Genomic DNA, 27135 nt, shown 5'->3' on the forward strand with positions numbered 1-27135 from the left:
CTTGGGCGGAGCAAGGGAAGAGTAGAGATGGAACCAGCAGGTACTCACCCTCTGCTGGTGGAGGTGGGAGCTGCAGGCAGTCTTCCCATGGCAGTGGATGGAGAACCAGCAGGAATACATCCTCTGCTGGTGGAGGTGGGAGCTGCAAGCAGTCGTCCCATGGCAGTGGAGATGGAACCAGCAGGAATTCACCCTTTGCTAGTGGAGGTGGCGTAGGCAGAGACAGCTCCTGCTGCTCTGCTTCTGGTGGTCGAAGCGGTGGGAGCAGCGTGTAGTATCTTGGCGATGAAGGAGGGAGCAGCGTGTAGTCTCCTGGCGACAAAGGTGAGAGCAGTGTGTAGTCTCCCCCTGTTGCAGGGGACTGGTGTGGCTCACCCTCACTTGCAGGGGACTGGTGCGGCTCTCCCTCAGTTGCAGGTTACTGGTGCAGCTCTCCCTTTAATCCTGGGAAAGTGGTGCCTGTGTCCATGCTGTGCTGTACAGGGAACATACTGCTCAGGGTGTAGTGTTGGCTCTGTGACGGCAGCTCCTGGTTCTCTTCCCTGCGTGGTAGGGATAGAGGTAGAGGCAGCTCCTGCTCCTCTCCTCGTGAGGCTGGTGGTGAAACCAGCAGGTATTCTCCCTCTGCTGGTGGTGGAGGAACCAGCAGGCATTCTCCATCTGCTGGTGGTGGTGGGAGTGATAGGTAGTCCTCCCACAGTGGTGGAGGTGGAACTAGCAGGCATTCTCCCTCTGCTGGTGGTGGAGGAACCAGCAGGCATTCTCCCTATGCTGGTGGTGGAGGAACCAGCAGGCATTCTCCCTCTGTTGGTGGTGGTGGGAGCGACAGGTAGTCCTCCCACAGTGGTGGAGATGGAACCAGCAGGCATTCTCCCTCTGCTGGTGGAGATGGGAACAGCAGGCACTTTTCCCCCATTGTTCTCATCTTGGGCTGTGGACCTGGAGCCTTCCCTTTCTTGGGCTGCAGACGCTCGGTGTCCTCCCTCTTGTGCTGTGGACATTCGTGCTCCTGTCCCTCAGGCTGTGGAGGGGAAACCAGCAGGCATTCTCCCTCTGCTGGTGGAAATGGTAGCGATGACCCTGGAGATAGCAGGGCTTGCCCCTCTTGCATTGGAGATAATGGGGCTTCTCCCTCTTGCACTAGAGTTGGCAGTGATGGCTCCTCTCCCTCTGGTGCTGGAGATAGCAGGGCTTACCCCTCTTGCACTGGAGTTGGCAGCGATGGCTCCTCTCCCTCAGGTGCAGGAGATTGCATTGATGGCTCATCTCCCTCTGGTGCTGGAGATGGCAGCGGTGGGGCTGTTCCCGATAGAGCTGGAGGTAGTGGGAGCACTGCCATATCTGCAGCTAGGTAGCGGATTACCATGTCCGCAATGTTTGGGAGGGGCACTGGGCGTTGTTGCTTTTCCCAGGCTTCTCATCGCTTTCCATCTCTGGCCCTCATGAGGTTGATCACATCAGGCAGGGCCTCTTCAGCATTCCTCCCAGGCTCTACCAGCCATCCCCAGATTTCCTCAGAAGAGAGGGAATTTGTCGACCTCAGAGCCAGCGGGACCTCCCCCCCCCTGACGCCGGACGCTCAGGCTCCTCCATCTCCTGCCATGCATGGCTCTGGCTGAGTGGGCGGTACCTGACCTCGCCACACAGAAAGCACCACCCTTCCTCATCCAGAAGGCAAGGCAAACATCCAGCATGGTAGAGATGCAATGGGACCTGCAACCGGCCCCACGCTGCTGTTTCTGCACCTCCTGCTTAAATCCCCTAGCACAGACTTACGTCTCTCCTCACTCTTACACTTCACCTCGAGTGCAGACAGCTGCCGGCTTTTATATTCTGGCCGAGGGGTTAACTAGCTATTATTAATTAAATTAACTCAGTTTCATCCCTGCTGCAGTAGGTTAGTTATGACTGTTTCAAACTACTTTGACTTGCCTGTGATGTATTATCATTTGAAACCCTAACGCCAGCACTGGTCCCAGTGAATTTATTTTGTTAGTTATTTCTTTCCATGTTTTGTTTCTTAATGTTTTTTGACCCTGTGAAATGTTAAATAATATTTCTTGTTTTTTTTTGTTTTCCTTTTCTTTTTGGCCGGTACCATAGTTGCATCAAGGTTGGAGTCTGCATAAGCCATAGCTCCATCCTATTATATTTGTTTACTACTTCTTTCTGGTCACTATACCACTAATTTATCTTTGTCAGAAGGAAGATCTAATCCTGACTTTCGGCATTGCAAATCTATTTATAATGAAATGCAAATTCCTATCTCTCTTGTATAATGAGCAGTAATTTATGCTATTTGTATACTTGCAGTGATATTACGGTAGTTGTTCTCGAAAAAGAGCTACTTAGTATATCACACGCATAAATTCTATGAAGGAAGGAGGTTACGAATTTGTAGCATTTTATGAGCATGTAAGTAATATTAGTACATAGAGCCCTATATTTAAAAGTACACATTTCAAAACTTTTAAGAATGTGTTTGTTAACATTTATGTATTTAGCTAAATCTGGACTGTTTGTGGTTAAGTCTAGGAAAAAAATACGATTTACATTAAATCAGGAATAAAACACCTTTTCAAATATAAAACTAAGTTCTAACATTTTAACGTATGTGTCAGCGGGAGGAGGGGGGGTTGTATGCAACAAAATGCATGCTAAGAAAAGGGTGCCATATGAAAAGTTTGCACACCACTGACTTATACTATAGCCTACCTTATAAACTATCCTAAAATATAAAAAGTGTGTTATATCCCAGAAATTACAGGACTGTCAAAATGCAGAGGAAAACAGAACAAAATTGGACATTCCCTTTGGAAAATAATTCTGTCAGAATTTATATGTATATGGCTGCCCACCAAGTCTCTACAGGAACAGCCACTATACACTCTGTCTAGCTCAGGAGTTCCAATTGAATCTGATCATCAATCTGCCTTGACAGTTCTTATCTTTGAGTTAATGATATATTCTAGAAGGATCCAGTTAACTATTTAAAAAAAAAAAAATTAGAGTTACATAGCAACCTTCAAAATTAATTGGATATAACTTCTTTACAAAATATTGGAACATGATCTCATAGTTCTCATTTTCAACCCCTGTTTTCTCTAAAAAGGCAGGTGATCCAAATTTCACAGGATCCTTGCTATAATACAATACGACACAAGTTTATATGTGTATTAAAAAAGATGCTGTTTTGTAAATAACATCAACTTTTTGTGTGATTATATTAACCCTGGTCTACAATATATTTCCTCTAAGCAGTATATTTCACCTTTTCAGATTAGTTTATTTTCATATACAGGTGTGTGTGTGTGTGTGTGTGTGTGTGTGTGTGTGTGTGCGCGTGTGTGTTAACAATTTATTGAACACAGACTGTAGGGGTTTATCATAAGCCCTTGTGTAAAAGTGCTGTGCATACAGTGGTCAGTTCAGTTATTTCCATTTAAATGTAAGCTATAATGAACATGTTAAATATAATAGCCTTATTAGCCTAACTGTGCTATTCTTGGACTAAGCCTGACTCTGTTTCTAAAAATGGCCTACACATGTAGGTTTTTAGACACCCCGTTTTCTTGCCAAGACTAGTGTTTCAATTAATATGAAACTTCCACTGTAAGCACTTTTCCAAATTCACCACATGAAGTCAATTTTTATCTCTCAAACATCATCCGAATTAAAGTCGCTACCTACCTGCCTGATAAGAACATAAGAAAGTTTACAAATGAGAGGAGGCCATTCGGCCCTTCTTGCTCATTTGGTTGTTAGTAGCTTATTGATCCCAGAATCTCATCAGGCAGCTTCTTGAAGGATCCCAGGGTGTCAGCTTCAACAGCATTACTGGGGAGTTGCTTCCAGACCCTCAGACTTCTCTGTGTAAAAAAGTGTGTGCTATTTTCTGTTTTGAATGTCCCTTTGTCTAATCTCCATTTGTGACCCCTGGTCCTTGTTTATTTTTTCCGGTCGAAAAAGTTCCTTGGGTCGACATTGTCAATACCTTTTAGAATTTTGAATGCTTGAATTAGGTCGCCGCGTAGTCTTCTTTGTTCAAGACTGAACAGATTCAATTCTTTTAGCCTGTCTGCATATGACATACCTTTTAAGCCCGGAATAATTCTGGTCGCTCTTCTTTGCACTCTTTCTAGAGCAGCAATATCCTTTTTGTAGCGAGGTGATCAAAACTGAACACGATATTCTAGATGAGGTCTTACCCACATTGTCTAGATTAAGACATTTCTCAGTCAAAATAAACTCCTAGGTCTTTTTCCTAGATTCCTTCTTCAATGTCAGTATCTCCCATATGATATTTGTAATGCACATTTTAATTGCCTGCGTTCAGTACCTTACACTTGTGTTAGCCTATAAACATAATTCAAGGGATGCATTAGAGGGTGCTCTTTCAATTTGCCTCCCTTTCCTCTCCCTGCTCACAGCCACTCTAGCTCTCCTCAACTGTTCTCTATTCGAAAACGAGATTAGCCGTCTCAATCACTTCCAGGTAAAGAGGACCGTTCTGTGCAGTCCCGCAGTCTATTAGCCTTGTGCAGCTCCAGTCTTATCAATCAACGGGCATTTCTGCAGCTTTGTCGTGACTCCTAATTGGACTTTCAGCTATGTCTCTTTATCTCTTTTCTATATCCACTCAGCACTCTTCCACTAATCGGTCTTGTGCTTTGTTTTGTTGCAATACATTCTGACCATCTCAAATTAAATTCCAGCTCTATTATTGCTTTATTCCAGCTCTTATTGGTTATATATATATATATATATATATATATATATATATATATATATATATATATATATATATATATATATATATAACTTTGTTATATAAAAAAGGGGGAGAAAACAGAGGAAGAAGACCATCTATGCTTTATCTGGACTTATCCTCAGTTCCTTGCTATGGATTTACAGTTTGATTTCTCCTCGGACGAGGATGAAGAAATTCAGCCTGCTCAACCCCAGTGAGAAGCCCGTCCTTTAATCAGGTTCAGCCAGGACCAGATTGATGTTTCAACTAAATCTGCGCAAAGCTCCACACTAGCCAGATCAGTTCATGCTTGTTCTCAAAGTAAGACTGGTTAAAGATTGGCAAGTGTCTAAACTATTAAAAGCTCTTTTCGATAAGAAGATTCCTATCCCTACTGATGCACCTTGGGAAGAACTATTTAAGCTATACTGCAATACTATGGAAGCTACTCGTTTTCCCACCCCCCAAACGCAAGTGTGGGGCTGTTGTGTCAGTAGCAGCACCACCACTTCCTCCGCCTGAATACGCTGCTTCTGTTCAGGAAATTCACGCTCGCAAACAGCGCTGCTCTGCAGCTGCCTCAGCTTCCTTAGGCTCAAAACAACCTTCCCCGCCCCCCCCCCCCCCCCCCCCCCCCCCCCCCCCCCCCCCCCCCCCCCCCCCCCCTTGCTCCATAGCCTCCGATCTGGGCGACTCTAGCCTCCTGGCCTGCCTTAAAGCCTTGCTCACGTCCATGACAGATACTATGTCATCTTTTAATACCAGGCTTTGAGCCCTAGAGTCCCAGCCTGCCGCTGGTTTCCTTTAACCTCCTGTGCAACCTGTCTCCGCCATCAAAGATTTATCTCTGGAGCACAGCCTGGCCATAGCATCTCCTTCTATACCTCGGTATCCTACTAATTCCTTCAGGATTACCATCAGTGCTGCTCTCCGAAAGAAAATCATTCAGGCTAAGGACATTAATTTAGTTACGGTTCTGATCTCTACTTCATAATTAATAGATCAACGTATTGTTACATGTGGAGGTGTGTCAGTAATGCTAAAAACTTCAGATCCTCGGCTTTTAAATAATCTAACTTTGGGGGAGTTTGTTTTGGCATTTTATGCTTATACAGATGTCATTTGTTCAGCCTACTCTCACAAACGAGAGCTGGCAGTTAGATATGGTGAAACCATGTTCTACCATCTCTAGCCACCTCCAGTCAGCTCGCCAGTTCATGGCCAGTACCCTCGCTCCTTCTACCCGTTCTTATTCTTCTGCCGGACATCCTTCACTGTATTCTGCTCCCATAACCGGATTCCTCACTCCTCCTTCAAGCTTGACTATTTCCTTGCCTTCATCACCCGCCTGAGTCACGCTCGGCCTTGCTCTCTCCACTATTAAATCATACATCGCAGGAATCCAACATCAGTTCTGTATCCAAGGCATTTCCTCACCTTAGCTGCGTTCCATTCCAGCAGTTCATCTAACTTTAAAAGGTATGAAGAGGAGCCTTCCACCTGCTGTATCCTCTAGACTTTTCATATCTGCACACATCCTTCTGAAACTCATCTCTACACTATGCAAAGGATATTTGAACCCTACTGATGACCACCTGATGGAAGCTCTCTGCATTATCGCTTTTTTCAGGTTTATGCTCTGTTCTGAGTTTGCTGTCCCATCCCTTGCCAGCTTCCCAGCCACTTGCCTACATCGCTCCGATCTCTCCTTAGTGTCAGATAACCACTACATTGTGTTGCTTAGAAAATCCAAGACCAACCAACTTGGACAAGGATGATTTATTCAATTTTCTTCAATCAACTCTCTGCTCTGCCCTAGCTTCACTCTGACTCTCTATCTTTCCTCCAGCCCCCTTCTCCAACATTTGGGACCTCTCTTCTTGGACTGTTCTATGACAATCATCACTCGCCGCTGGTTTTTCTCACACCACACCTCAATAGTAATTAAACAACATCTCATAAAGACAATAGGGAGATGGTCTTCATCAGCAGTCGAGACTTATATTAATTCCTCTCCATCAGACATTGTCTTAGCCCATCAATCCTTGGTTAACATACCTGGAGTGGTGGCGCCATCTCAGCCCGGTCCACCATAAGTTTTCACCCCACAGGGGGTTCCTCTCCACAGTGCAAATGGCCTCCAATACATCCTGCCATTACTACCGCTCTCTCTTTTGTCTTTTCCTCCTAGATTATTCATCTGTGCGCCTGCGGTCTTTTCTATCTACACGGTGCGGTTCTGCAGGGAGCCGGGGGTTCTTCTTTGGGGAGGAAGTGAGTTTCACTCCCCAGGCGAGCATTGGCACCCAGGCTCCATGGAGGTCAAAGGGGACCCACGGCCACACCTGTTCTTTCGCAGCTCATGCGCTTTGGCTGTCCATGTTTTAAACTTTCCTGTAATGTCTCTTGTTTCTTTTCAAGGTCCGAGTACCATTCAGCTCCCTCTGAGTCAGCTGAGTCTACTCACCCCTAGCTCCGGGCCCCGCTGGGGAGGGAGTTTTTTTCTTGTATGTTTTCGGTCACCGATTATACTGGTGGCCACACCCAGCAGCCAGAGAATGCTACCTGACCCGGTCCCGAGTCGTGGGGGCTCCATCACCCATTGTTTCGTACTCTTTAAAATGTTCTGCCTCTTGCCCTCAAAACCGCCCAGCAGCCAGAGAATGCTGCCTGACCCGGTGAGATGTGAGAGTCCAGATGTGTCCTGTCCCTTGTCCAATCCCTGACTCACCAATCCACTCAGCACACAGTCAGTGCTGCCTGACCTGGTCCTTAGAGTTCAGGGGCCTATCCTGTTTTGTTCTGTCTAACACAATGTTGCCCTAGCATACCTGCCCCATAATCTCTTCTCCCTTGCATCTACATACTCTTAGTGGCCTTGGAGGTACCCAGTGAATTCTCTATTAAATGTAATTTGCCATGTGTCTGCCCAGTTCTTAATGTTGTCTAGATCATTTTGAATGATCTTTGCTGCTGCAATAGTGTTTGTCACGCCTATTTTTCGTATGCAAATTTAACAAGTTTGCTTACTATACCAGAATCTAAGTCATTAATATAGATTAGGAATAGCAGAGGACCTAATACTGATTCCTGTGGTACACCACTGGTTACCTGGCTCCATTTTGAGGCTTCTCTTCTAATCAGTAATTTTTGTTTTCTACATGTTAACCACTCCCTAATCCATGCACGTGCATTTCCTTGAATCCCTACTGCGTTCAGTTTGAGAATTAATCTTTAATGCGGGACTTTATCAGAAGCTTTCTGGAAATCTAAATAAACTATGTCATATGCTTTGCAATTATCTATTATCAATGTTGCATCGTCAAAAATGAAGCAGGTTAGTTAGACACGATCTCCCTCTCCTAAAACTATACTGAGTGTCTCCCAGGATACTGTTACCATACAGGTAATTTTCTATTTTGGATCTTATTATAGTTTCTATAAGTTTACATATAATAGAAGTCAGGCTTACTGGTCTGTAGTTACCTGGTTTGGTTTTGTTTCCCTTTTTGTGGATCTGTATTAGGTTTGCAATTCTATAGTCTGTCGGTACAACCCCTGTGTCAAGAGACTGTTTCATGATCTTGGTTAGCAGTTTGTAAATAACTTATTTCATTTATTTAAGTAATATTGGGAGGATCTCATCCAGCCCAGGGGATTTGTTTAATTTAAGAGCCCCTAGTCCCTTTAACACTTCTGCCTCAGTTATGCTAAAGTTATTTAAAAGTGGATGGGAACAGGTTGACATGTGGGGCATGTTATGTGTATCCTCCTTTGTAAAAACTTGTGAAAAGTAATCATTTAATATATTTGGTATTTTTTTCTTCTTCGTCTATGATTTTCCATTTGTACCTCTTAGACATTTAACCACCTCTTTGAATTTTCTCTTGCTGTTGTAATATTGGAAAAATGTTTTGGAATTGGTTTTAGCCCCATTAGCAATGTTCATTTCTATCTCTGTCTTGGCCTTTCTAACTTCCCTTTCTAACTTCCCTTTTGACTTGCATTTGCAGTTGTGAGTACTCTTTCTGTGTACTTTGTTTTTGGTACCTTTTAAGTACTCGGTAAAGTGCCTTTTTTCGCTGATTTTAAATTGGTCTATTAAACAATTTTGGAAATTTTGTATTAGATTTAGGATTTGTCTACTTTTGGTATGTAATTATTTTGCACCACTAGTACTACATTTTAAAAAAACAGCCATCCTTTTTCTGTGGATGTTTTCTCTATTTTACTCCAATCTACTTCTGTTAGTCTGTTTCATACCTTCATAGTTTGCCTTTCTAAAATTGTAAACCTTAGCTTTAGTCATTACTTTTGGGGTTTTAAAAATCACTTCAAATGAGACCATGTTGTGATCTGAGTTTGCCAGTGGTTCTCTGACCTCCCCTCTAGTTGGTGCCTTGACAAATGTGAATGTGGTCCAATGTTCAAGACAGGTGAAGCTTTCCTGTGTGCACCACGCTTTCAGCCATGCGTTTAGATTATTTCCAGCTGTCCGTATCTTCCTTTGCAAGGTGCCTGCAGTATCCCAGAAAATACCACAGTTTTTGTCTTGTCTTTTAATTTCCTTCCTAGCTCTCTGAATTTGTTTTGCAGGGATTTTGGTATGTCTCTTCCAATGTTGTTTGTACTGATGTGGACAACTACTGTCTCATGTTTGTTGTAGCAGCCTGTCCATGTTCTCAGTGATGTGCGCGACAAAGACTCCTGGAGGGCAGCACACTGTTGTAGTAAGGGGGTCCAAACTGCAAACTGAACTTGCTGTGTTTCTCAATATGGAGTCCCCAGCAATCATAACCTCCCTTCTTTTTGCTGTTAATAGGGTGCTGGATGCCGTTCCTTTTGTTCTCTCAATGTTATTCTTGATCATCTAAATTTTGAAGTGACTCAAATTTGTTGGATGTTTTGATCTGCGTGGTTGTGTTTGATGAAGTTTCTTTTTTCCCCTGCTTCTGCCTACCTGAACCCAGCTGTTTTGACATTCTTCTATCTCCCTGGTGGCTTTCAGTCTGTTAGGGGTGATGCAGACTTCCATGAATTGTGGGTGTGCCAGCTCCTCAAGATCCTTTTGCTGTCTCATTTCTTCCAGCTCCATTTCTAGCACACTTACTAGTTTAAACAGGTCCTGGATCATGCGGCACTTTACACACACTTGATTTAGCTCTGCTGGGTTTTCTTGGATTTTCCACATCATGCAGGTGTCACAGATTACTTGCTTGAAGACCGTGTTCATTTTTTTTTTTTTTTAAGTTTAGTCTCGCTTCTACAGCTGTCAACCTACTTTCAAGCTGCTTCTAACTGCTCTGTACTTTTCCATGCCTATACTTCTCCCACACTGTCGCTTCCACTCGTGTGTCGCTGGGAAGACTTGTTTATCTGTAGATGTTGTGCTGTTGGCTCTGCCCCTCCCCCGTGTCTCAGAACGGCACCAGATTTGAATCAGCTGCTCTGAGCTTCAACTTGTTATCAGAAAAAGACATGCAGCTGTTAGACTTTAAGTTGCAGTGTTTTCCCAATTTACTGTGTTTTCTGATTAAAGCAATTAAACATGTAATTTCTCCTTACTGCTTCTAACTGTTGTGTACTTTTCCACGCCTGGGAAATGCTCACCTTAGCTGCCAAGTTTTCATTAATTTCTATGATAGAATGAAGAGTTAATTTTGCTCATTATAGAAAGGCCTTAGATTCAAAACTGTTGACGACAAGTAAATCTCACTTTGACTGTCAAAAAAAAACTTTCCAGGTCTAGCACCACTGTGCTGCAAGCAGGTAGAGGCAAGGCTATTAATTTAGTTATTTTGTAAGTCTACTGTGTACTAAAATTATTAAATACAGTTTAAACTTTATTGTCTTATATTCAAACCTAACAGTTCCTCTATTTTTTTATTTGCCGTAAAACCTTTATATAAACTAAACATTTATATTATTTGGTTTAATTGATATTGTAATGTCTAAAATACTTTTTGTGTAGTTGGAAACAGGTACTGAACTAATTCTTAAATTGACTAAATTAAATGAACATTATCACAAATGTGTTTTAACAATATGTTTGCAATATTGTCAATGTCAAGCATCTGTTATAATAAATTTTAATATGTTCTTTCAACAGTTTATTTCCAATTCAGATAATTCAATAATTTTATTTTACTCCATTGGTTACGAAGTCATTTAAGCTTCCAATGTAAGGTCCAGTTATTTTCATCTAAATTCAAGCCACTGTTAACATATTAGAATGTAATGGTTTTATAGTGACTGAACTAAATCTGACCTTTTTCTTTTCATACAAAATCCAGTTGAAGTAGGTTTTAATACAACCTCTCCTTTTGCCAATTTTTAGGGTTGATTAATATGAGAAACTACCGTAAGCAATTTCTAACGCGCTAATATTATTTTAAACCAATTTTTGGCTTAATTCAGTAAAACGTCCTATGCGATGTGTCTCCATCTCTTCTTGCCAGATTCTAATTAATTCCTCTGATATATAGAAAAATGTTTATTTTAATATAAACTCCTACCTTCTGTTATCCGAAAGGTATTTTGTTTGTTAATATTAACAAGATCGCTCATTATAGAGTATATATTGGCTTTTAAATTGGCTGACTATCAAAAAACCCTGCTACATTGGCCAAAACCAATGAGTCATTTCCAACACTGCTTTTAATTCCAGTTATACACGTGGTTACAAATCGGTTCACTGTATATGCAAAGTTACTGTTTATACTTTAAATGATTCTATAACATGTATTACTAATTCAGATACTTCAATCTGGCTGTGTGCTTTGGGTCGTTGTAATGCTGGAAGGTGAACTTCCATCCCAGTTTCAGCTTTCTTGCAGAGGGCAGCAAGTTTTCCTCAAGGACTTCCCTGTACTTTGCTCTATTCATTTTCCCTTCTATCCTGACAAGTGCCCCAGTCCCTGCCGATGAGAAACATCCCCATAACGTGATGCTGCCACCACCTTGCTTCACAGTAGGGATGGTGTTCTTTGGGTGATGTGCTGTGTTGGGTTTACGCCAAAACGCTTTGCATTTTGGCCAGAAAATTCCATTTTAGGTTTGTCAGACGACAAAACTTTTTGTCACATGGCTACAAACTCTCCTGAGTGTTTTTTTGCATACTTCAAACGGGATTCAAGGTTGGCTTTCTTGAGTAATGGCTTCCTTCTTGCCACCCTCCCATACAGGCCAGATTTGTGGAGTGCTTGAGATATTGTTGGCACACTTTGACCAGTCTTGGCCATAAAAGCCTGTAGCTCTTCCGAAGTTGCCATTGGCCTCTTGGTAGCGTCGCTGCTAGGTCATACAGTTTGGAGGGACTGCCTGATCTAGGCAAGGTCTTGGTGGTGCCATACACCTTCCACTTCTTAATAATTGTCTTGACCGTGCTCCAAGGGATATTCAAGGGCTTTTTTTATACCCATCCCGTGATCTGTGCCTTTCAACAACTTTGTCCCGAAGTTCTTTTGCTTTAAAATGCACTACCCAGCAGAGGGAAAATACAGGAACTGCTGAATTTATTCTGAAATCATGTGAATCATTACAATTTAACACATGTGGTGGCCACTTGGAGTGTGATTTTGAAGACAATTGGTTAACCTGAGCTAATTTAGGATTGCTATTACAGGGGGTGGACACTTATCCAACCAAGCTCAGTTTTTATTTTTAATTCAGTTTCTACAAATTTCTAGAATAATAGTAATATTTTCTACTGGTTTTATTTTCTTTAAAACACATTACAGCCATTACAATATTTGTTGTAGTTTCACAGATATTCAGTTTGTATCTCAAAGATCATCCTGCTTCCAGTAGCGATGACTTTAAAAGACTAATACCTGCAAAAACTTAAATCTTGTTAGCTGGGCTCTCATCTCTATATTCTCATTCCCATCGTCTGTGGGCAAACACCTTTGAACTGAATTTGGGTCCATCAAAGAAGTGCACATCCTTGCAAACGAGGTCTGCCGTGCAAAGGGTTCTAATGAGTTATAGCACTGTAAGTATTGTGACAAGCTATTATGTACTCTACATTTTTATTAGCTCTAAAACAGGACTATCATACGTGTGATTTTTTCATTCCAGCTGATAGTACAATCAGAGGACAGTCGGCTATCACATCGCACACGCCTGTTGCCACTGGTGTAAAAGGCGGAGGCACAGCGAAAATACTATTTTATCGCGGGACAAATCGCATCATGTCCAGTGTACGGAGTCCTTAACAGTATTTATAGTGTCCTATGCTTGCATTGCCAGCTGTGTAAACAGAAATGCTGTACTGTACACAGGGCAATGCTCCTGTGATGACACTGTAAATCCTGACTGCATTAGCCGTGCATATAAACTTATTTCGGGGAGAAAGGATGAAGACTGCTGCCTTGTGTTTTTTGTTTGTTTGTTTGTTTTTTGTTTTGTCCAAAAGATGTGTTTTTTGTAATCATTTTTAAGATTTAACACAAGACGATTTTAAAACCAAAAGTCTGTTTGGTATAAATAAGTCCCAAATCCTCAGTTATTCTGATCTTCCATGTGGTTTGAATGGCTACCATATGTTAATATCTGTCCAATCACATTACACAACATTGGAACATCCTGTGTTTATGTTCCAACACATATTTACGGAGGTCTTTTATTCATGATTTATAAGGATGATGTTTGAGATCCACAAATGTATCAGAAAGGCAAATGTGTGGAAGGACATCAGATTACATCTGTTATGAGGTGGCGGTAGGCTGTGTGCCCGTGGTGATCTGGGAGACAGTACAGGGGCTGTTCAACAACATAGTGTACCACTGAATCTTAAACTAGCTGCTATATGTTCAACATGGGGTTTCACTGAATCTTAAACTAGCTGCTAGCTGTTTAACATGGGGTTTCAATAAATCTTAAACTAGCTGCTAGCTGTTCAACATGGGGTTTCAATGAATCTTAAACTAACTGCTAGCTGTTCAATACAGTCACTGAATCTTTAGCTGCTTTTTTTTAATTGTGCTGCCTGTCATGTAAGAACATAAGAACATAAGAACATAAGAACATAAGAAAGTTTACAAACGAGAGGAGGCCATTCGGCCCATCTTGCTCGTTTGGTTGTTAGTAGCTTATTGATCCCAAAATCTCATCAAGCAGCTTCTTGAAGGATCCCAGGGTGTCAGCTTCAACAACATTACTGGGGAGTTGATTCCAGACCCTCACAATTCTCTGTGTAAAAAAGTGTCTCCTATTTTCTGTTCTGAATGCCCCTTTTTCTAAACTCCATTTGTGACCCCTGGTCCTTGTTTCTTTTTTCAGGCTGAAAAAGTCCCTTGGGTCGACACTGTCAATACCTTTTAGAATTTTGAATGCTTGAATTAGGTCGCCACGTAGTCTTCTTTGTTCAAGACTGAACAGATTCAATTCTTTTAGCCTGTCTGCATATGACATGCCTTTTAAGCCCGGAATAATTCTGGTCGCTCTTCTTTGCACTCTTTCTAGAGCAGCAATATCTTTTTTATAGCGAGGTGACCAGAACTGCACACAATATTCAAGATGAGGTGTTACAAGTGCATTGTACAGTTTTAACATTACTTCCCTTGATTTAAATTCAACACTTTTCGCAATGTATCCGAGCATCTTGTTAGCCTTTTTTATAGCTTCCCCACATTGCCTAGATGAAGACATTTCTGAGTCAACAAAAACTCCTAGGTCTTTTTCATAGATTCCTTCTCCAATTTCAATATCTCCCATATGATATTTATAATGTACATTTTTATTTCCTGCGTGCAGTACCTTACACTTTTCTCTATTAAATGTCATTTGCCATGTGTCTGCCCAGTTCTGAATCTTGTCTAGATCATTTTGAATGACCTTTGCTGCTGCAACAGTGTTTGCCACTCCTCCTACTTTTGTGTCGTCTGCAAATTTAACAAGTTTGCTTACTATACCAGAATCTAAATCATTAATGTAGATTAGGAATAGCAGAGGACCTAATACTGATCCCTGTGGTACACCGCTGGTTACCACACTCCATTCTGAGGTTTTTCCTCTAATCAGTACTTTCTGTTTTCTACATGTTAACCACTCCCTAATCCATGTACATGTGTTTCCTTGAATCCCAACTGCGTTCAGTTTGAGAATTAATCTTTTGTGCGGGACTTTGTCAAAAGCTTTCTGGAAATCTAAATAAACCATGTCATATGCTTTGCAATTATCCATTATGGATGTTGCATCCTCAAAAAAATCAAGCAAGTTAGTTAGGCACGATCTCCCTTTCCTAAAACCATGTTGACTGTCTCCCAGTACCCTGTTACCATATAGGTAATTTTCCATTTTGGATCTTATTATAGTTTCCATAAGTTTGCATATAATAGAAGTCTGGCTTACTGGTCTGTAGTTACCTGGTTCAGTTTTGTTTCCCTTTTTGTGGATCGGTATTACGTTTGCAATTTTCCAGTCTGTCGGTACCACCCCTGTGTCAAGAGACTGCTGCATGATCTTGGTTAGCGGTTTGTAAATTACTTCTTTCATTTCTTTGAGTACTACTGGGACATTATGGTAACCACCCTCCCAATTTGGACCTGTCTTGTGTTAATGGTTTTAAAAGGCAGTTATCATGACTGTAAAAAAAAAAAAAAAAAAAAACTCTTTGGTTCAGCTGTACTCAAAATGCTTTAATGCTTCAATACTTCAAACATGCAGACTGCATCTTGCTGCTTTGTGGAGAATGTCTATGACATCTAAATTAAGAGATAAGTAGGGACAGTGGTTGGAAGTTCTGGAAACGTTTGCCTCGTGCTGTACAGACATATTCTGAAACTCCATCTGACAAAGACAATTTCAGGTGCACATAGTCTAGCAACGATTAACCATGGCTGACTCAATGCATGCATTAAACAGCTGGAAGATGTAAATGTACCTGCACATCTCAATGTTGTTTTATTCTCAGCAAGGGTTATTTTGCCCAGGCACACAGTCCAAGAACAGTTTCACTCCAGTGTGCAATAGTCTAATCTCGTTCAGTGTGGAATATTATTGACTGTATGAGACCTTGTGTGACGAAGTGCCCGCCCCTGTGTATATTTTCTGTTATGTTGTGTGTTTAATGTTGGTGTATAGTCATTGGTGCACGGCATATAAACGGGTCTGTGTAACACGAGTGTTTAAAATGTATATTTGTATTTAGGCACAAGGATTGCACAGCACTTCATGTGCAAGTAAAAAGTAATAATATGTGACCACGGGGAATTGCACTTTATTAATTCACGTGCAGTTGTACCGAGACTCCAATTGAATGATTGATTAGCAGTCGAGTCTTGGTACAGCTGCATGAAAACAGCAAGTTTTCACCCACTCGCGGTTGGGTATTCGGTGAGTGGAGAACGGGAGAGAGAGGAGGATAAACTATTTACAACAATTGCTATTGCGTGCTGGTGGGACCAGCACGATACTTTTTTATTTAGAAACTCACTGTGTTTGTCAGTGTGTCTGTCCGTGCACCGTTTTGTTAAGTATAGTCTGTTTTTGTTTGTCTCTTTTATTTTGGCATAGAGTGCCGTGTTTCTGTTTTTGTGTTTAAACCTTTTATTTACAATAAACCGGCGCAGGCAAGCGCCATCATCATTTCACATTCATCTGTTCTGCCTTTGTATATGTCATTCCTTCCTGGTTCTGACGCCACCCACTTTGGCCGTCTCTGTGACACCTTGCTGTAGATATTTCCTTGATATTAGTAAATGGAAAGAGAACTTTCAGCCAATTTCCAAAGCGAGCAACAAAACAAGATCCTAATCTGCTCCTGATTTACGTATTGGCTTGAGTTCAGCTTTGAATCTTTCTTTCCTTCCTTTTTTCTTTATCTCCTTTCTCATTCTTTCTGTCTTTTTGTCTTTCTTTTAATTTAATTCCATGTATTTTTCCTGTATTGAAGGACTTTGGTGAATAAAGTGCATTTGTTTCGGATAGCAGTGGAAACTTGTGTATCCTGTTTATAACTAACGAAAGATACATACACCCAAACACTGATTTATTTGATTACGTTTCCTGTTTTAATTGGTAATTGCATAGCTAGATGTAGCAGTTTAGTGAAGACACAGTAAATCCCAGAGAGACGTGGAAAAAACATCAGAAAAAACAGTGAGTGGGTGCTGTGAGTATGCCTGGAAAAAAAAATAGCAAACTGCAAAACTGCAGTGCGGTTTCATCATAGTAAACTTTTAGAATGGGTTAGTGTTCAACAACAACTGCAGGGGCCTAGGAAACATTGGGTTAAAGATTATTGCCAACTGAAATGTATTTTTCACACTGTTTTTCAAAACCTGTTCCAAAGATTTATTTCTCCTGGTCTTTTACTGGCATGATTAAAGCAAGAAATAAAAAAATAAAATAAAAAAATAAAAAATAAATAAGAAACACATTTTCATGTTGACTGGAAACATATGGAAGCCACAAGTCCTATCCCCAGAATAAACCTATCTAAAACAGTTCCTTCTCAGCCTCACACAGTGTAGGTGAGCAGTGTAATCCAATCAGTGTAGATGTGCCTCAGACAAACCACTCGAACCCAAATGGTTTAAGATACAAAATCCTACACTGTGTGGTTTAATACAGTACATTATCAAAATGTATTAGTGCAGAAATCATCTGATCTATGAAGAAGCGGGTATTCACAAACTTTATTAGTGCGGGAATCAGCGTATCTGTGTGGAAGTGGACGGTCATCATTTAATTAAATTAAATTAAATTGAGTACAGTATAGTGCGAGCCAACAGTCAGTACTGTATTGTAGTTACTGAAACCAGTAACTAGCAAGCAGAAAGCAGACTTAAGACTCTCTTAGCCTGGCAGCTGAATATGAAGAGCAGTTACGACAATTAAAAACTGAAACAGTAAAGCAAGAGCAGTGACTTTTTAAACTAGATTTTCAACATTTCAGTTTAAAAATAAATACATTTGTATTTCTGTTTAGAAATACTAAAAAACATTCAAACAAACATTTCGACTCAAAGTTTTTTTTCAATCTGTTCAAAGTTTAAATGAGTTTTGAATGACTGGGGGCAGAGTTCTCACCTCTCTGTGACAGAAGTTTGAAAGATCTTCTACTGGAGAAAGGAAAGAGCTTGTGCTGATTATGTATTATACCGTACAATAACCTGGCAGAGGTGTGAATGGCGCTGGTCACAGCAGGTCACCTAGGCAACGAAAAACAGGAACATTAGAATGTAAAGAGAATTAATAGAAAAAGAAAAGATGTGGATAGAATTGTCGATTTAAGTGAACATTTTTTGTGTTATTTTGTTCATTTTGCGTTGCTGAAAGCTTTGAAGAGCTTTGCAGGGGTTGTGGATGAAGTGTTTTCAGACACCTGTGAAAGAGAAGTGCAGTGTTTGTGATCTCAGCATACCAACAGTACCAGCAAAACTGTAAAGAATCTCTGAAAAGGCAGAATGGGGGTAATTTTGAAGAGGTGAGCATTCAAGATATCTAATGCTTATTTCAATCCCCGAATACACACTTTTTGCTGAGATCGTGTTTGTGTGGATGAACTTTCATTTTTGGATTAAGTAAATGTCATGTATAGTTGCTTGAAGTTTTCTACTGAAGAACTAGGCATGTTTTGTGATAGGTTGTAAAAATGATTAGTCTTCTAGACATGCCTGTCATGTACTGTCAGCTGACCTCCTTCCTGTTGTCTTTTCAGAATGATGTTTCTGGGCCTCCTGGACCAAAGGGTGCCAAAGGACACCGAGGACAAGAAGGACCTGGCGTAAGTATTGGTGTTCAGAGTCAATAGATTCTGAACATACTTAAAAAAGAAGAAACTCAACTGTACGTAATTAGGTTATAATTCCATGACAGGGTAAACCAAGAGAGCAAACTCCTATGTGGAATTACAGAATTGTAGGTTTGATTCTCTAACTGTTTCCAAAGAACTTATGCTAACAATTGATTGTAATATTAAGAATTAATGTAGCAGAGGACACAATTGTTCACTATGTATAAGGCGATTTATTTATCTGTGTTAAATGAAAAGTAGAAAATCTGTGATAATAATTAATTTCCTAGTTTTCCAGGAAGTGTTACTCTAAAACTGTTCTTTTATTGACATAAATATATCTACTAAATCTCAAGTCAGAGAATCTGCTGGTGTAAATCAGTATTTTCACATGTTTGAGTTTGGAAAACCTGGGAGGTTTTTTTTTTTTTTTATAAAACAAATCTGTAAAAAAAATAAAGGGTCTCGAACATATCTGTCCAAACAGGTACAAAAGAGCTTTAACAACCCTCAAAGTATTTATGACATGCTGTTAAAAGTATTGTCATAACATGTGTATACAATGTTGTAAAACATATATTTCATAGCAACAGTATTCACTTGTGGCAAATGTTATGACAGTTATATTTTGTTGGTTTTCAAAGTGATTCTGCAGGATTGTGCACATAGTTATACAGTGTTGTGTAGATGAAGATGTTGTGAATCCGACATAGTGTCCATTTCAAATACAGCAGCTATATAATTTCCATGTTCAATGGCCACATTCGGACTGTCCAAAGTGCAGTGTATGATGTATGCTCTAATACAGTATGTTATATACTGTTTTCTGAATGCTCTAATACAGTATGCTGTATATTGTGTACTGTATGCTATAACACAGTGTGCTGTAAACTGTGTGCTGTATGCTCTAATACAGTATGCTGTATACTGTGTGTTGTATGCTCTAATACAGTGTGCTGTAAACTGTGTTGTATGCTCTAATACAGTGTGCTGTATACTGTGTGCTGTATGCTCTAATACAGTGTGCTGTATATTGTGTGTTGTATGCTCTAATACAGTGTGCTGTATACTGTGTGTTGTATGCTCTAATACAGTGTGCTGTATACTGTGTGTTGTATGCTCTAATACAGTGTGCTGTATACTGTGTGTTGTATGCTCTAATACAGTGTGCTGTATACTGTGTGTTGTATGCTCTAATACAGTGTGCTGTATACTGTGTGCTATATGCTCTAATACAGTGTGCTGTATACTGTGCTGCTTAAACAATCCAAAGTGCCGCAGAGTTAAAATGAATAGCATTGCCTATTTCACATTAATAGCATTGCCTATTTCAAATTAATGGCATTGCCAATTCCAAATGAATAGCATTGCCCATTTCAATTGAATGGCATTACCTATTTTAAGTGAATAGCTCTGTCTATTTCAAATGAATAGCATTGCCTATTACAGTCTCTGCCTGCATCATTGCAGCCAATCTGTTAGCGTGTAAAATCCTAAACCCGAACTCTAAAGAAGAATCAGAAAGAAGGAGTTCTTTTCCTTCAGAGCTATTAAACTCAGCCAAATAAATACTGTTGAATGAGTGCAGCACTGTGAGCAGGGACTGCATTGTGAAATGTGTTTCCTGTGGATAATGAACAAATAATATCAGAAGGACTTTGCGACTTGACCCAAGTTTAACGCAACATTAGACTTGTGTGTAGTTGGCCGTGATATTTTTTATAATAATAGATGTCATTATTTTGGTCCGTGTCCAATGTAATTTTACCACCTTGGTTTAACTGGTTTGATACCGGGTGACGCTACTTTATTGGCATCTTCTCAATACAGGGACCAGTTGGACCTCCAGGCCCGCCAGGCGTTGATGTAAGTATATTATTTTGATTATTTCTAAAGGGTCAGCGTTAATTGTTTTCTGCAGTGATAACTGCCAAGACTGGTATGACATTCAGCAGCAGATTTTCCAAAGCAGTTGCTCCAGTCTGTAATATAACTCCTATTTCTCTGAAAAAATAATAAAATCCACCTTAACGTTTCAAAATGAGAAAGAAACAACTTGAGAATGGTGTATGGTTCCTGTTTTCTCCTTTGAAAAATACAAGTAAATTATAGACCAGCCTGGGCAGTCACTCTCTGTTTCTAAAACCCATTTATAGCGGTCATAAATCTATAACATTATGGGACTCTACTGCTCCCCCCCCACCAGCTTGTTAACAAGATAAATAATTTCAAACAGCTCTAATGCCTGACTCTAACCCGTACCCTGTGCAATTGAATAATACTTATGGTTTTGTTTATAAGCAATCCTGTTCTTGCTCTGTTCTCAGCTTAAAACATAAGAGAGGAATAGCAATCATTCATTTGTTTAACTGACTGAATGCCTTTTTTGTCCAGGAATGTGAAATCTTGGATATAATCATGCGGATGTGTTGTAAGTATTGGATTTTATATTGATATGGTTTGTCTCTTGAAATGCTTTAGTGATGGGAGGTTGACATTTGTATTTGTTAATTAGGATAAATAACAGTTCATGCATGTAGACTTGCCCTGTACCTAGGAAACTGGCACTTTCATGTTTGCCAGTAATGATAGCAGAACAAGGGTTCAAATGAGGATGCTCTACCTCCAGACAGATGTGTAATTCCCATCACAAAATAAATCAGCAGAAGCATCATTCCCTGGTCACTGTCATTCATCTTTCAGAGGCACACAAATTAATAAACACATATTTAAATACAGAATACAATACATTTTTGACAAGAGGGCTTTATCAATGGCTTATGTGTATGGTTTAAGAAGGTACAACTTAAGTGTGCAAGTACTGTCGAGTTACTACTATACATATTTTGACAGAAAAAAAAAACACTCCAGCATTTTGGAAAGTAACCGAAAAAAACAATTTACATTAAACTAAAAAATAGCTAAAAATAAGCACCAAAAAATGAAATGAATAAATACAGAAAAACAGAAGCCCTACCTATGTGTCTGCAGCTTCAATCAGATATTCAAGTCTTTGTTAATAACATTGTTATGTTTCTTTATTTCCATTTCAACAGCGTGCTGTGGTGAGTACAGTCTTATTTCACTGCTTGTTTTTCTTTGGTATATTTTTCAGTACAGAAGTAAATTCTCCGAAGCGTTCTGATGAAATAACAATTGAAGCCCCACTATCTGAATGCAGTTTAAACTACCTCAGTTGTCTTCAAAGTGTTGCTTGCGGTAATATTGGCAGTGCAGAGGAGGCAGGAATATGTATTGCTGCTCTATCCATGTAGACTCATGCTTCTCCACCTTCTTTTCAAACTGAACTGAACTAAATGAAGGAACAATCTTGCTTTTCCTCAGAATGTAAGTGTGGCCCCCTGGACCTCATGTTTGTCCTGGACAGCTCAGAGAGTATCGGCATGCAGAACTTCCAGCTGTCCAAAGACTTCATAATCAAAGTGATTGACCGACTGGGCAGAGACGAGGGAGTCAAGGTATGGTCATTGCCTGAGCGTACAGACTGGTTTGTGCAGGAATGATCCAAGACACTCTCCATGCGACTGCTATGTATAGAAAACCATCTGTCTTGATTTTCTGGTAGGATAAACAGAAAACACAGATATGTGTGTATAACAAAAAAATTATAAATTAGCAATGAAATAAATTAGGTTTAGGGATTTCACCCCTTGGTGGTCATGTATTTCATCACACATCCTACACAGAACCATCATATGTCTAGATTCACTGTCACAGTACTTTGTGGAGTGGAGTTGCAGGTGGAGATCCTGTATATTATAGCCAGCTTCTGGGTCACAGCTGAGTAGCGTATCTTTAAACACACTGTTTTCTTTTCCAGTTTGATGAAAATGAGTCCCGCGTCGGAGTGGTTCAGTACAGCCACAAGCAGACAGAGGAACTCGTTGCCATGGGCAGCGCAGACATCAAGTCCATCCAAGATTTGAAAGAGTAAGTCAGTTCAAAGTAAACTGAATATTATTGTTCAATTAAGCATCTTTTTAATTCCCCCTCAAACTGGTAGGTAGATAACCAATTAAATTGTGTACACTATATATATATATATATCTCAATGGAAAGATTCCACTCATTGTAAATACAGTTGAGCTAGAGGGATGTAATGGGATATATGCCCATAGAATCTTTGTAACCGCATCACAAAAACAAATCAAACAAGATCACTCTCAGCTATTAACAAAATGTTGTCTAAAGTAAATTTCAACCTTTCTAATAAGATGTCAGTTGGGGATGGCTAAATCAAAACATCCCGGAAGATATGAGCACCTCTGAGATGTCTACAGTCTCTGTAAGTAGTACAGGGAGAAGTACAGTCGGACAAACTGAAAAGCCTACCATCAGTACCACTAGTAGTGCTAGACATGGGAGTGTTACCTAACACCGACTTGATTTAATTGAAATATAAAGAACTGAAAAAAATACCAGAAAACAAACAGTTTGGGCAATTCATGTTTTTTGAGACTGGTTAAAAGAAAAGAATAAAAACACAAATTTTGAGGAAAATACTTGCCAGAGTTTAAATTAATATCTCAGAGCATATTATGCAACCGTCAAAAATAAAGAAGTACAACAGTATCATATATCAAGTTATATTTTATAATTACCAAGGAAAAGATTATTATTATTATTATTATTATTATTATTATTATTATTATTACAATTGTACAATCTTTTTTTCTGAACTTTGTCCTCAGTTTATTTTCACAGAAGCATTTTTGGACGTTTCACTCAAAAGCCCTTCAGCTGTTTAAAAAGAAAGAGGTTCCACAGTCCCAAGTTTGAAGATAAACTCTTGTTCCTTTTGTTTCCAAATAACATTTGTTCCATGGCACTGATTATATCACTGTGATGTGTCTTCAGCAGTGTGATCATCACTGTTGAAGTGACGGGCTACTGGAAATGCATTGGTGTTAATGCGAATGCTTCTTAAGTGTTCTAAAAACCGGTCTGCCAAATGCCTTTTAGTTTCCCCAATATACAATTTATTGCATTTATGTGTGTGTGTGTGTGTGTGCGCGCGCGCGCAGTATGTGGTCTTACCGAAATCTTCTCTTTTCATTTGAGTCCTTCTGTCCTACACTGCAGTAGTGTTCTCTAGTTAGCTGGCAGGTCTGCAGTGTTGAAAGAGTTAAGGACTCGTAAAATACCTGTATTTTTCAAAGGAGATTTTTTTAATCACCCTGGTTTGTATAAACTACAGAAAACACTTTTCTATTAAATGTTGAATTGTTGCATACCATTCATTCAGAAAAAGGCTACATTTTCAGGTCACAAGCATCATGCATATTGCTCTAAAGACTAGTTCAGTTTCTGCTGCCACTGTTATTTACCAGAATGACAGCAGTACTGTAATTGCAGTTTATTCCCAGTCTTAATCAAACACTTTTACCACATTGTTTATCTACTTGAGTTGTTGAGTTTGTTTGAAGTGACAGAACTAATGAAAACACACTTCTGTCTCAGGGCTGTGAAGAATTTGAAGTGGATTGCTGGGGGAACCTTCACTGGGTCAGCACTGAGCTTCTCCAGGGTCAATCTTATGGATCGGTTCAGGCTGGAGAATAAATTTGCCCTGGTTCTGACAGACGGACGCTCAGACACATTGCGGGACCCCACCCCCCTGAATGAGCTTTGTGCAGTAAACACCCAGGTAGAGTGCAGCAGTGTGGGCTCATTCACTAGTCTCTCACTCACGCTTTTCCTCTGGAGGCCTGGGTTCCAATCTAGGTGGCTTTGTGGTGCACAGACAGAGCATGGGTAATTCATTAGCCTCATGTCTTCCTCCTCTGGAGGCCTGTTTGAGTTGTCTGTATTTTAGCCCTTTCCTAATAGATCTTGTTGTTTACAGGTGGTTGCCGTTGGCGTCGGAGACATTTTCAAGAAGCAGCCCAACACGGAGCAGCTTGGACAGATCGTCTGCTCGCGTGGGATCATCCTACAGAGGGACAACTATGCAGAGCTGCTGGAGGACACCTTCCTGCAGAACTTAACAGCACGCCTCTGCCAAGGTATCCACAGAGCAGGCTCTTGCTTGTGGGAGTGGACTGAAGCCAGCTGGTCCCGTAGCTGCACCTAATCGTGAAGGCGCTGGTCAACCCTTTTGATCCTTTGGAATTCTGTGCCCATACTTTTCCCATAAACAGTCCAGCAGTCCTATTTTAATAGAAGTTAAAGGCCACTGGAATCATTAAACCAGCAGGTTGGAAACAGATGCTGCAGATTTAGTGTGGGAATAGTCTTGAAAATTAGTTTGCATTGAAGTCTAAAGTGTGGGCCACATGCCAGATATATCTGAGAGGAGAATGGACTTTACCACTAGTTGCTATGGCTTACTTACTTTTGTAAGTAATAGAGCCCTATACACGGTCAGAACTAGTGCTGTCAAATCCTGATAACTCACAAAAACATATACACCAATTGTGTTATAAAACTGATGCGCTCATGTGCAGAGTGGAGGATTAATCTAACACACAGAGCAGTGGATTAATGTTATACAGAGAGAGTTGGATTCGTGTAACACACAGAGATGGATTCATGTAACACACAGAGAGGTGGATTCGTGTAACACAGAGGGGTGGATTCATGTAACAGGTGGATTCGTGTAACACACAGAGAGGTGGATTCATGTAACACACAGAGCGGAAGATTCATGTAACGGAAAGAGCGTGGATTTATGTAACACACAGAACAGTGTAACACAGAGAGGAGGCCATACTGTAATAATGTAAACAGCCACAAGTCTGCTACAGATGATATCATTAAAATTGAACCTAGGACCCTGTATACAGAAAAGTTAGATACATTTTATTAACAATTAACTTTTTTCTTTTACAGAAAAGAAGTGCCCAGACTACACCTGTCCAAGTAAGTACAGCAGCATATATATGGTGATGTATTTATGTTTTCACCTCCACATGTTGAATGGAGTTGAGTGGCTGCATTCTTGACTTCCTCTCCTCCACAGTCTCCTTCACGTCTTCAGCTGACATCACCATCCTGATGGACAGTTCCACTAGCGTCGGGCACCGCAACTTCGAAACCAAGAAGCAGTTTGTGAAGCGGCTGGCCGAGCGCTTCCTCATGGCAAAGAAGCCCTCCCAGGCGACGGTGCGTGTGTCGGTGGTGCAGTACAGCGGCAGCCAGCAGCAGAGTGTGGAGGTGCCCTTCTCCCAGAACTACACTGAGTTGGCCTCCGGAATTGAGCAGGTCCAGTTCCTCAACTCTGCCACGGATGTGACAGCAGCGATGAGCTATGCGATCTCGCAGTATCGGGGTGCTCGGGCCAACACCAATAAGAAGGTCCTGATCTTCTCTGACGGGCGTTCGCAGGGCATCTCCGAGGAGGTGATCCAGAAGAGCGTGGCAGAGGCAAGGGCAGCGGGCATCGAGATCTATGTGCTGGCCGTGGGCAGCCAGGTTAATGAGGCCAACCTGCGTCTCCTGGTCTCAGATAGGAAGGGGGTCTACAACGTGGCCTATGGGGCGCGCCACCTGTTCAGAGTGTCCGATTACCCATCTCTGTTGAGAGGGGTCTTCTATCAAACAGTCTCCAGAAAAATCTCTTTGACCAGCTGAGATGGGGATCCATTGCTGGCAGGGGGGGCATAGATGTTGTTATTAGAACCTGTAGCTTTTATATTTTTTATTTTATTCTCTATTATATTAGTGCGGGCTCAAAGCAAATGGTTTGTATGATGTCTGAGTATGAAATTACTGTGGCATCTGTGCTGGTGAAAGTGGTTGCCTCCTCTTGTAAACTCACAATGGTTGCAGGTTTCAGCTTCTTGAAGCTGTTGGCAAGGGACAAGAACCAAAATTAGACACAGGTCTGAATTCCATTAAAATGTTGTGCCATCACATGTTCTGTGCAGCATTAATGTACACCGTTGCCATTGCAGGAGAGGCACGGTGATTTTGATACAATTCAGGCCTCAGTTATGAACTCCCTAACTCCAATACACACACACTTTCCTGCCTGCCCAGGACATACAGACATGTGCACTTTTGCATATTCAAAAAATATGTATCACATAACTTAGTACACTATATACAGAGACACATCTTTTGTGTACCAAGCCTTTAAATCTGCAAATATCCTTGAAGCTTGTCGGACATATCAAGTGTAAATACATCATTAGTGCTATTAGTAAATATCAAGATTGACTTGTGTTTCATTATTTTATTAGATTTTAATAATTGAATTATATATACAAACTCAGTCTACCTTGTAACCATTGCCATTTGCAGCTCCTTTTTCATGTTGTTGATGAAAGCCCACAAATAAATCAAATAAAAGTTGTTTCACTAAAGCTCTGGTGTATGTGTGTGGTTACTGAGGTTCAAAGTGTATTCTGTTTGTCCTTGTTTCACAATGGGAGGGAGTACTGGCAGGCTCTCCATTAGTCTGACAGTAAATGATTCAGGAACATGCACACTTTGAATAGTGTCTGTTATGTAAAGAATATTATTCTGCAAACCAATACTTACTTAAAAGTTAGTATTAAGTTAAAGTTTGGGGTATGCTTTAATGTTAGGATTTGGTTGGCCTGTGCTGAATATTGGAGACTTTGACGACTGACGTCTGTACTTCCATGCAAGACTTTTATAGTGCATTTTTTTCAATAAT

At 40.5% G+C, this 27135-nt stretch overlaps 1 protein-coding gene across 1 annotated transcript in view; it reads left to right on the forward strand.

The window, feature by feature from the left end:
- The window catches only part of LOC121321996 (collagen alpha-1(VI) chain-like), a 69376-nt gene extending 42558 nt beyond the window's left edge, over positions 1-26818 (forward strand). Inside the window, exons 26-35 of the mRNA XM_041261400.1 lie at positions 18417-18482; positions 20322-20357; positions 20886-20922; positions 21548-21556; positions 21837-21970; positions 22333-22442; positions 23973-24159; positions 24358-24517; positions 25344-25373; positions 25474-26818. Coding sequence (XP_041117334.1) covers positions 18417-18482; positions 20322-20357; positions 20886-20922; positions 21548-21556; positions 21837-21970; positions 22333-22442; positions 23973-24159; positions 24358-24517; positions 25344-25373; positions 25474-26084 — 1380 coding nt within the window. The 3' untranslated portion in view covers positions 26085-26818. The remainder of the gene's footprint in view (positions 1-18416; positions 18483-20321; positions 20358-20885; positions 20923-21547; positions 21557-21836; positions 21971-22332; positions 22443-23972; positions 24160-24357; positions 24518-25343; positions 25374-25473) is intronic.
- Positions 26819-27135: the final 317 nt, after the last annotated feature.

This window comes from Polyodon spathula, chromosome 10 (genome assembly GCF_017654505.1).
Source record: "Polyodon spathula isolate WHYD16114869_AA chromosome 10, ASM1765450v1, whole genome shotgun sequence".
Taxonomy (NCBI): Eukaryota; Metazoa; Chordata; class Actinopteri; order Acipenseriformes; family Polyodontidae; genus Polyodon; species Polyodon spathula.